At 39.0% G+C, this 11,877-nt stretch overlaps 1 protein-coding gene across 3 annotated transcripts in view; it reads right to left on the minus strand.

The window, feature by feature from the left end:
* Positions 1 to 11,076, minus strand: part of LIPH (lipase H) — a 42,923-nt gene extending 31,847 nt beyond the window's left edge. For all 3 annotated transcript variants that reach the window (XM_081235315.1, XM_081235314.1, XM_081235313.1), the window contains exon 1: positions 10,861 to 11,076. In XM_081235315.1, the coding sequence (XP_081091441.1) occupies positions 10,861 to 10,909 (49 nt within the window). In that variant the 5' untranslated portion in view covers positions 10,910 to 11,076. The remainder of the gene's footprint in view (positions 1 to 10,860) is intronic.
* Positions 11,077 to 11,877: the final 801 nt, after the last annotated feature.

The raw sequence follows: 11,877 nt of genomic DNA on the forward strand, positions 1-11,877 counted from the left end.
CTATTCTATTTACTGTATCTATTCTAGCTCCTCATTCCCTACCAAGAAAGATAAGAAAGTCACTGCACTTGTATTGCCTCCTGTATTGTATATCCTCCTTGACCTCTTCTTCAGAACACACACATACACACACACTCACACAAACACTGTCAAAATACAGTCAATCCTCTTTGTTCGTGAATTTCATACTTGTGAATTCACCTACTCGTTAAAATTTATTTGTAACACCCCAAAACAAGAGGTTATCACCCCTGCTCGGCATCCCGGTAGTTTGGCTGTGCCTCATCCAAGGGATATCCACTCCACTCCCCAGGAAGGAGGGCCGCCCCCTCTCTCCTTTTCCCTTCAGTGGTTTCTCTCCCTCCTCTTCCTCCCTGGTGGCAGGTACACCGTGCCACTTGGGGAGAGGTCAGCAGGGGACCTCTGGTTTGCATTAGGAGAAAACGATTTGACCTCCACTTTTCTCAAATCCAACTATGCCAACAATAAAGCTGATACTTTTAGCCCTGGGTCAATTTCTCAGTTGGTTGAAACCCAGATGGAAGAGGAGTGTGATTGCCACTCAGACCTCAGCAGCAGACTGGGAGCCCTTGAGGGCCAAACCTTTCTTATTTTTAATAAATAAAAAGATTACATAATATTTAATACATTAAAAGAAGAATATCTGTGATAAAGCACAGCAATAAACACTCTACCTAAGAACTAAAATAAAACCCAAATGTATTTGTAACCCCCAAAATCAATACTTGAGGGGCTTTTGCAGTTATTCACGGCTAGGTGCTGAGTGGCAAAAAATCTGAGTTGCCCCACACCTCACTCTCAGCTGAGGTCAAACACGGCAACACTCTGCCTTCTTGTTTCAGCTCTCATAGCAAATGTCCTTTACCTGGCCTCTTACTGCCATGTTTTTTGCTTCTTGTGCTTTTTCTTGGTGATTTCACTGTTTAAAATCCCCCAGACACAGTCCTCAAGTGCTGGCTGGCATTTCTAAACTCATGAAGGCTGTGATGTAACTTACAGAGAAAATGTGAGTGTGAGATAAGCTTTGTTCAGGTATGAGTTATAGTGCTGGCCATGAGTTCAACGTTAGCAAATCAACACTATATATTGGGACTTCCCTGGTGGTCCAGTGGGTGGGACTCCATGCCCCCAATGCAGGGGGCCCTGGTTTGATCCCTGGTCAGGGAACGAGATCCCGCATGCATGCCGCAACTAAGAGTTCGCATGCCACAACTAAGGGCCCACATGCTGCAGCAAAGATCCCGTGAGCCGCAACTAAGACCCGGAAGAGCCAAAATAAATAAAGTAGATAAATGAATAAATAAATAAATAAATATTAAAAAGCCAAAAACTATATATATATATATATATATATATATATTTTTTTTTTTTTTTTTTTTTTTTTTTGCGGTACACGGGCCTCTCACTGTTGTGGCCTCTCCCGTTGCGGAGCACAGGCTCCGGACGCGCAGGCTCAGCGGCCATGGCTCACGGGCCCAGCCGCTCTGCGGCATGTGGGATCCTCCCAGACTGGGGCACGAACCCGTGGCCCCTGCATTGGCAGGCAGACTCTCAACCACTGAGCCACCAGGGAAGCCCAACAATATATATTAAATAAGGTATCTTTAAACAGAAACACACATAAAATAAGATTATGTATTGATCGGTCAACTAAAATGTCATAAGCAGAGGCTCACAGGAACCTAACCCTATATTCCCTCTAAGAGCAATGGTTCAGTAACTGCTACTTCAGTGCTTGTAGCGCCTTTACAGAACATGAACTACTGTGAATAAAGATGAAGTGTATATAAAAATTATCTTCTGGGACCATATTTCCCTGGCTATGTAGTTCTAGTTCTATAATATACGAGATTATTGCTCACAGTGAGTTCTTTTCCTAGCCTTCTCCATTCACCCCTGGGTGACTGGCTCTTGCTGTCTTTTCAAGACAGGCTAGTGGATGGTCCTTCACCCATCCCCAACTCTGCTCATGGGATGAGAAACTTGAGTGGGGGACAGAACCAGCCTCAGGAATGAGCTGCTCTTGGCTTAACCCTCAGAAGCTCTGGGGCTGGTAGAAACTCTTGCTTTCTTCAATAGGACAATTTTATCGTTTTTCTTTTGTTCGATTGTTTGGAGACATTCCTGGATGCAGTTTGGTTAGTTATAATTAAAGTTGACTCTTTTCTTTTTTTTTCAATTAAAAAAAAGTGGCTAGTGGGTAATATAGTTCCTAAGTTTATTCATATCTGTAAATGAATTCCTTGGCCTAAATGATGCTCTGGCTTTAAATAATATGCTTTCCTACTTCCTTCTTGTGTTGAATTCCATTCCAGAGAACTTTTCCCCTTAAACGTTACTTGTCTTTTTCCTACCACAAACTTGAAGCATTCTTTCCTTTTCTGAAATAACTTCCCCCACTAGCACAGAAGCTCCAAGATGACTGATCTATTTGTCCATTTATCCATTCTTATGTTCCCAGTGCCAAGAACAGGACCTGGCTTGGAGTTGGCTTCAATAAATGTTTCCTGAATAAATGAATATCAACCTGTTAACACATTATTCAGCCATTCAGAATGAGCCTTATAAATACTATAAGGAGTGTACGATGTAATGTTTATAAAATAAATGAAGTATGAAATGGCACATGCATTATGTCTGAAACTATGTAAAAATATATCTGTAGGTGACAGGCCTGGAAAATCTTATGCAAACAACAATGGGTCATGCACTCCACTTCCAATGTTCTTTGTTTAAAATTGCCTCAGGTTATTAACCCTTTTCCTCTCAGAATTAATAACATTTTAAAAAGAAAACATTACACTTATCTTATTTTGGACCATGTTACAAATTAGTTTAAACTCCTCTGAGGGCAGGCACTGTATTGTTTTTAGTCTAGTATTGCGTCCCCAGCACCAAGCTCAGGAACTTGTCTTGTCTTTGGGCCTGAAATTCTCAGGCAATTTGGAGAACATGCAAGGACTAGATATATGTGAATAGCAAATTTGTTAAATTGCTTCACCCTCATAAATATAGTTCTTTACATTTTACTTTATGTTGGTATTACTAAAATGATTAACTACTATGTATGCCTTCAGAAAGCAAACCTCTTGTTGGTTATTTTGTTGTTTTGTTACAAAGTCAAGTTTGCTTAGAGGTACTTTTAACAGCCCAATCAAGAACCACAGAACGTGTTAAACTGGTTTCTAAACCTTAACCTCTTCTACTAGAGTTTATTTGAAACAGGAGAAACTCTGCCTTTCTTCTTCAGACTACTTTGAAATTCAGTCCCTCTGAAATGCTGTTTCCTGTTGACAACTGGAAAATTACAATTGGATGGGTGATGTCTGCCATCCAGTGATGAATTCAGACCCCTATGTAGGGCAGGCCTGATTATCATTTACTGTCTTCCCTCTGTTAAATTAAAAGAAACATATTCAAGTAGGATGTCAGGGAAATCTGGCTATAGCATCTTCAGATATAACATATTTGTGCCTGAGATATTTTCTTATAATCCAATGCATGACTGCCCACAGGCCAAATCCAGCCATGCTCATTAGCGTACTGCCTATAGCTGTTTTCCTGCTATAAGGCAAAGATGAGTAGTTTAACAGTGACCACTGGTCCACAAAGCTGAAAATATTTACTATCCGGCTCTCTACAGAAGTTTGCCAACCCTGGTCTAATGTCTTAAACAAAAACACAACACAATTTTGGAAAGAGCTTGGGTTTTGGAGACAAACCTAGGTTTGTGGTTCAATTCCATTGCCTACTAGCTATGTGACCTCTGGTAATTAATTACCCAACCTCTCTAGGTCTCAGTTTTGCATGTGTAAAATGATCATAGTAGTGCCAGTCTGTCAGGCAGTGCTTTGCAGAGCCATATTGAGCCCAAGGCAAAAGAAAAACCACACCATATAAATATACATATTTATATAAATATATATTTATCAAAATATCCTCCCATATTTTGAAACAAGTGAAAAATAGACCTTCATTATTTAATCTGTTCATACACCATTGTCAACCCTTATAAACTGCCTAGCAACGAAGTGAGTTGTCATGGACCCAGGAATTCCAGCCAAGTGGAGATGATTTCTCCTGTTGTACAATAACACAGACTTGTAAAACAATCAATAGTATATCTTATTAAAATTTTTGACATTTTGTTCATCATATATTTGCAATGATTTTTGATCTTTTAAAAATATTGCATTAAAATATCATCTATGCATTATAATATGCATTATTAATGATATGCAGACTAGTTTGCATTAAACATTAAATGGTAGTAAAATATTATTTATTTATTAAAATATCACTTAAATGTTGCATTAAAATATCACAAAAATAAAATATTTTTATTGCATTATAAAGTCATAAATATGACTGATCTTGATGACTATTTTGGTGTCCCTTCCACCCTTAAATTTTGCACCTAGTGAGTGCCTCACTCACCTCACTGTAATCCCAGCCCTGCCGTCAGGACTGATGTGAGAATGAGAGAAAATGCCTATGAAGTATCTAAAGCATTACATGATGCATAATAGATGCCAAAAAACTAGTAATTGATGATGATGATGTTGATGATAAGTTTGGTTAATAGTATCGATCTTTTAGGGTTGTTATGAAGACTAAATAAAATAAGTAAATCACAGTGTGGGATTTGATATAAAATAAGTGCTCAATAAATTCCTTCCTTCCATCTTTTTTTTTTTTTTTTTTTTTTTTTGGCTGTGTTGGGTCTTTGTTGCTGCGCGCGGGCTTTCTCTAGTTGCAGAGAGCAGGGGTTACTCTTTGCTGCAGTGCACGGGCTTCTCATTGTGGTGGCTTCTCTTGTTGCAAAGCACAGGCTCTAGGCGCGTGGGCTTCAGCAGTTGTGGCTCGTGGGCTCTAGAGCGCAGGCTCAGTAGTTGTGGCACATGGGCTTCACTGCTCTGCAGCATGTGGGATCTTCCCGGACCAGGGCCTGAACCCATGTTCCCTGCATTGGCAGGTGGATTCTTAACCGCTGTGCCACCAGGGAAATCCCCCTTCCATCATTTTAGTTTCCTTAATCCAACCAAGGATTTGGAAAAGGGAAGCTTTATTAGCCAGTATACAGGTGACAGTGCTTCTCCCTGGCCAGAGAACTGTGTTTGTTTCTGGCTGTGTCATTAACAAGATAAAATAAACAACCTATTTGGGTCATCAGTTTTCTCATATTAAAATGAGGTGTTGGTTCCTCATTCCTTAGCCATTTAGCTAACTCTAGCATTCCTTTTAGAAATGAAATTCTAAGATCTGCAAACTAACTTATTTGAAAGGATGCCTCTTGCATCTACTTAAGAAAACAAATTTCCAGGACTTTCTTACAAACCAAAGACAACCCTAATCTAAAAAAATTAATATATCAAGAAATTTCCTTTTTCTTAAATTTTAATTAAAAGACCTGAAAATAACCATACTTTACTCTTGTAATTAGAATGTTGGTCAGATAGGTGTTTTCTCACCTTTATATCAATCAGGGTGTTTTTGCTATTAAATACCTGTTAGTTAACAAACATAGTTCCACATGCTACAATAAGGATGAGTCTTGAAAACAATACAATAAGTGAAAGACCAAAAGACCACATATTATATGACTCTATTCATATGAAATGTCCAGAATAGGGAAATCTATAGAGACAGAAAGTAGATTAGGGCTACTTAGGGCTGGGGGATGAGGGGAGATGGAGAGATGGGGTGCAATAGTTAAAGGGTACTGGGTTCCTTTTTGGAGTCATGAAAGTGTTCTAAAATTGACTGGTGACAGTTGCACATATCTGTGAATATATTAAAAAACACTTTAAGTGGGTGAACTGTATGGTATGTGTATTATATCTCAATAAAACTGTTTCTTAAAAATGGCTCCTGTAATTTCATGCTTTCATGGAAACAGTGAAAAAAAAAAAAGACGAAAAGTCTTTTGGAGGTGACTGGGCAGAAGTTTCCCTTTTTCTGTCGCAATCAAATCAGGCTCCCAGTTTTCCAATTTGTTTTCTTTCCCCTTGGAAACTGAGGTTGATAGACCTTCATTTTCTACCACCGCAGACTAAATAAAGCACCCCTGCCCTTCCGCCACCCACACTGGTCAGTCTGTTGGCTGTGAGGGAGGGACTGTAGCTGTTCCTGTGCAAAACAAATCACTCTTATTCTCAGACTTAGGGATTAATATAGCTGTTATTTTGTTTTACCTTTACCACATAAAATTGAGTTGGTTAGACAAAATGCCCTCTTGGTTGGAAAGATTATCCCTAGCTTTTATCCACCAGCTATGTTTCTTTAGGCTACAGCCAAGAAAACAGGGAGACATTTGTTTCCCTAGATTGACTTATTTTATATGAGTCCCAGTTGGATAGAAAAGTGTGATTCCCTCAGACTGATCACTGACAACCTTGCTTCCTTTCTGATGAAACTTCCAAGGGATCCTTTGGCTCTGTATTCGCAAGACACACTGCCCTGCAGCTAAATAAAGCTGCCCATGCTATCTCAGAGTCATGCTCAGTTCTGACTTTTTAGCTTCTACCTGCCTTTGTAGGAATGATTTCAGCTCCCACAACTCTGATTGGGGGAAAACTCCTGCAGAAAGAGGAAACTCCTCATTCATATCCAAAGAGGTGTCTGTGAAGAGAGAAGATGGAATTGTAGATAGAAATAAGCCACCAATGAAGCAATTGTGAGTGGGGTGAGAAGAGAGATGGTTCTGAGATTCTATGAGAGTCAATGAGCAAAACCTCTCAATATGGCTGAGTCAGTTTATTAAAAATGAAATTATCGGGCTTCCCTGGTGGCGCAGTGGTTGGGAGTCTGCCTGCCGATGCAGGGGACACGGGTTTGTGCCCCGGTCCGGGAGGATTCTGCGTGCTGCGGAGCGGCTAGGCCCGTGAGCCATGGCTGCTGGGCCTGCGCGTCCGGAGCCTGTGCTCCGCGACGGGAGAGGCCGCGGCGGTGAGAGGCCCGTATACCGCAAAAAAAAAAAAAAAAGGAAATTATCAGTTTCTCTCAGACCCATGGTTGGTGAAGTTTAGTCTACTAATTTCCAACCCCCAGTGACAGCGGTGAAATTCCACCTAATTTCACCTTGCTGCCTCATATCCAGGGCCCTGACTCACACTTCTTTCATGTCAAGTTTTGGGCTCCGAGGCGGGCTCAAGCTCTCATTATCCCCACCTCCAAACACGACACAAATGTGTATGAATAACTTCTTTAGAACAGAGGTCCACAGACAGGTATATTGACTCCATGCAGCCTGAAAATATTTACTGAGATTCAGACCTAGATTAAGGGATACACTGTTGAGTATTTTGCCTGCCGGGTGGTGGATGCCAGTCAGTGTCCAGGACACACAGCTCACCACATGTTAACTGATGGAGTTAGGAGCTTTCCAGAAACTCACGTTTGAGCACACTCTTAGGCTTGCCTGTAAACACTGTTCTGCAGGAACTTCAAAAAGTCTCAGAAATAAACATCTCTTTAGCCCAGAAACTTTGACTTGGAGAGATTAGAAAATGAGCTGGACTCCTACTTTGAAGAGAGAAGGAGAAGGGGGAGGTGACATGTCCCTACAATGAAATTCTATTGATTTTTTTAATGCAGAGAACCACACTGAATTTGGCACTAAAAATCCATCCTGAGCCAGATTGTGACGGGTTCACAGTTGGCCAGAGCCCAAACTGCTGGAATATCTTTGTTTCTCTTTTACCCAAGGTGGAGACAGGCAAGAAGCGTACAGGCCAAATGCCCTCTTGGTTGGAAGGACATCTTTACGTTTAACCACCAGCTTGTATTTCTTTAGGATATAACCCAGAAAACAAATGAGATGCCTGATTTCCTCACTCTCATCTCTTAATCATGTGCATAAATATGCACATTCACACTCCACCCCCTCACTCACCTTTGTCTCCTCTGTGTTGGAGAAGGATGAGTCACACACACACACACACAGAGTTATAAATCAATCTGAAGAGAGCTTCCAATATCCGAGGAAACAATTCTCTCTCTAATTTTGGCACTGAGCTATTTTCTCTAGGAAAATATCTACCTAGTTTTACACAAGTTGCCACAGGACAAAATATCGATGGCAGAGTAACTTTTAAAAATACTTATGACAGGGACTACTCTGGTGGTGCAGTGGTTAAGAATTTGCCTGCCAATGCAGGGGACACCAGTTCAAGCCTCAGAGCAACTAAGTCCGTGCACCACAACTACTGAGCCTGCGCTCTAGAGCCCACAGGCCACAGCTACTGAGCCCGCATGCCTAGAGCCCGTGCTCCGCAACAAGAGAAGCCACCGCAATGAGAAGCCCACACACTGCAACGAAGAATAGCCCCCGCTGGCTGCAACTAGAGAAAGCCTGCCCACAGCAAGGAAGACCCAACGCAGCCCAAAATAAATAAATAAATAAAATACTTATGACAAGCAGCCTTAATTTAGAAGAATACTTATCAGCCTGTGTTCCTTGAACCACCTACAAACTGAAACACCTCGCGAGTTTGTTTGAAATGCAGATTCCAGGACCTCACCCCAGACCCAGAGTTTGGATCTCTGGAGATAGAGTCTCTGCATTTTTAGCAAATTCCCCAGATGATTACAGTGCACACTAGAGTTTGCTAGCCATTGCTTTGTACACTAGTAAGAGTACGGCAAACATTCCTATCGTGATTTCACAAAGGTTAGAACAACAAAATAAAAATCTCTGAAAGTAAGTGACTTGTATTCTTGGGATTTCAGAGTCACATCTTAATCACTTGCTAATTTTTGGACTGCAAACCAAGGAAGGCAAAAACAAAAAGTCAATGTATTTGTGATCGATACTTTCTGCATATTATTCAACACCCTCCCCCATGAAAGTTCTCAGTTCACGGTTTTTCAGATACTGAGAAGTACGGATTTAGCTTACAGCTATAATTATGTTTTTTATATTTATTCTTTCTAGCTATGGAAGTTTATTGTGATGTATATCTATCTGCTTAGATTCTGTCATGCAGCAGTGGGTCTTATGGAATGACTTAAAACAAGGCTTTACTGATGAGATAACATTAAGTAAAAAGGCAGGTCAATGGTTACCAGGGGAAAGGTTGGGGAGGGATAAATTGGGAATTTGAGATTAACTGATACACACTACTATATATAAAATAGATGAACAAGGACCTATTGTATAGCACAGGGAACTATATTCAGTATCTTGTAATAACCTACAATGGAAAAGAGTCTGAAAAAGAATATGTATATATACATATATATATGTATATATATATATGAACTGAATCACTTTGCTGTACACCTGAATCATTGTAAATCAGCTATACTTCAAATTTTAAAATTAATTAAAAAATACATTTTTTTAAAAAGGCGGGTCACAAAAAATTAAGTTCCAGCTTTGTAAACTGAGATATATAATGGGAGACTGGAAGAAAGTACTCACAGATTACCATCAGGTTTTTGTGTTAAGGTTAGTTCCCACTCCCCTTAAGCTATCTCTAAATTTATTTTATTTTTTAAAATTTTAGGGACTTCCCTGACAGTCCAGTAGTTAAGACTCCGTGCTTCCACTGGAGGGGACAAGGGTTCTATCCCTGGTCCCCTCAGGGGCCGGGGATACCCCATGCCTCACGAACAAAAAAAAATTTTTTTTAAGTGATAATACACACAAACTTTAAAACGTTGAATTCTCAATTTAAAATATCATCACTAGTTTAATTTTAACTTACTATTAAATCAACTTCAAAAGCACAAATTAAGAAAAAGTTATTTATAAGCCTGAAATCCTAATACAGCTATATCAATTTTCCATTTCCCTTCTAAACTTTATTTGCAGGCATACACACATCATTTTTGCATAGTTGTAATCTTAGTTTATCTACAAAATTGAGTTCTGCTTTTTTGACTTTGCATTATGTTATAAACATGTTTGCACATTTCTGCACAGCTTCAGAATTATTTTAAAGGCTACATATTTTTAAAAGTTGTTACATTGTACTTTATCCATTCCTGTATGTAGGAACATTTCTGCTGTATCTAGTTTTAACTTATTATAAATAACAGAGTTAGAATCATTCTTTGTAAATAGGTTCTTTGTTTTTCTTTTACAAGATATTTCTTTAGAACAAATTCCCAGCAATGGTTTTACTAGTTTCAAAGGGCATGAACATTTTTATGGGTCCTAATATATAACATAGTTCCCTTCAGAAAAATTGTACCAGTCTTCATTACAATAAACTATGTGAAAAAGTACTGGATTCCTAAAAAGCTGAGAAGTGTTGAGCTTTTCTTTAAAAAACAAAAAAAGGAGTTCACTTTATTTTTATTACCTTGCTGTGTACATTACTGTTTTAATTTTTATTCCATTATGATTAACAATTTTAAGTAATCAATATGCCAGGCACCATTCCAAGAGGTTTACACATATAAAATCATGGTTTTTTTAATAAAAATAATTTAAATAAACACGATGCATGAAAGCTGTAAAAACCTGTCCTCTCTGTATTAGATATTATAATAAAATAAAATTTAAAATTCTCAGAAAATAAATGATCTTATTTCATAGAAGTGGAAAGGCACAGAAAAATGAACTATGAAAGAAAAAATACTAGATTTTTCAGCATATTTAAGTTTTGTACATCAGAAGAACAGGCTAATTCAAAGGAATAATAGTTTCTTTTACTACTGAGGAAAAATGAAGTTTTTTCAGAATTCAAATTTCACTTAATCCATATCTTCTTTCCTGAAAAATCGCTGTGTGAAACTTAAAAAGTCCAGTGAAGGAACTGGGATGATAAAATGACAGTTACACTAAATATTTTTTAAATAATTAAGAAAACCATTCAATATATGACCAACCTGATCTCACCAAGCACATCAAACTGATGAGGAAGTATAATCTCAGCATATGGAAACTGGAGACAGTGTGTGTCGCATTCACAAGAAGAATGATTTCCTTCCCGGAGTCTCAGACTTTCCCCTCAGAGAGAGCTCAGATAACTAACCCAGAGGTGTGGTGACAACAGGAAGTTGCCAAGAGACTGCAGGCGGGTCCCAACCCTTTCAGGATATGTGACTCCTCCCCTTTTCAATAAAAGGTCAGGTACATTTCTGCTTACACAATTTTATGCATATCTTGATATTATGTATGTGCAGAATGATGAGTTCAAAATAGTTTCATTCTTTGTGGGCAGTTTATTAGCCGTTTGGCTTGGTGTGTTGAAATCAAGTGTGATTTGAGACATTTTCCCCTCTTGTTTTTGTGAATGAAACAAATCCAGTTAGTCTTCTGTTGACCTGTGTATACAAAACTACTCTTTGTGTTCATTTACACACTTGTTTCTCAGAGGGCAGTCTTCAGATTTTATTAAGAACATTTTAAGTCTAATCAAGTACCTATATTTGTAAAAATATGCTTCAGATTAAAGGCAACTTTTAAAATGGTACTATACATCTTTATTTTTTCCCATCTCTCTCTTAGTTCTTCTTCTTCCTTCTTCTTCCTCCTCCCCCCTTCTCCCCCTCCCCTCCCCTCCCCCCTCCCCTCCCCTCCCCCTCCCCCTTCCCTCTCCCTCCCCTCCCTTCTTCCTCCTCCCCTTCTTCTCCTTCTCCTTCTTCTCCTTCTTCTTCTTCAAAGAAAAATAGATGAAAAAGCTTTAAATAGAGAACAAGACCAGAATCCATCCACCTCAAATTTGGAAGTAAGTAAATATGTGCTCCATAGCTACACGGTAATTTAATTCTCTCTCTGGTAGAAGTACTTGCAACACTTACTCAGGCTTGTGATGGTGGTCCGAAGAACTGAAAAATAGATGAATAAATGCAGAAACAACTTAAGACTACATTTTCATCCAAAGCATAGGCAAAATTCACTAG

Source organism: Mesoplodon bidens (assembly GCF_964165515.1).
Source record: "Mesoplodon bidens genome assembly, chromosome: 5".
NCBI lineage: Eukaryota > Metazoa > Chordata > Mammalia > Artiodactyla > Ziphiidae > Mesoplodon > Mesoplodon bidens.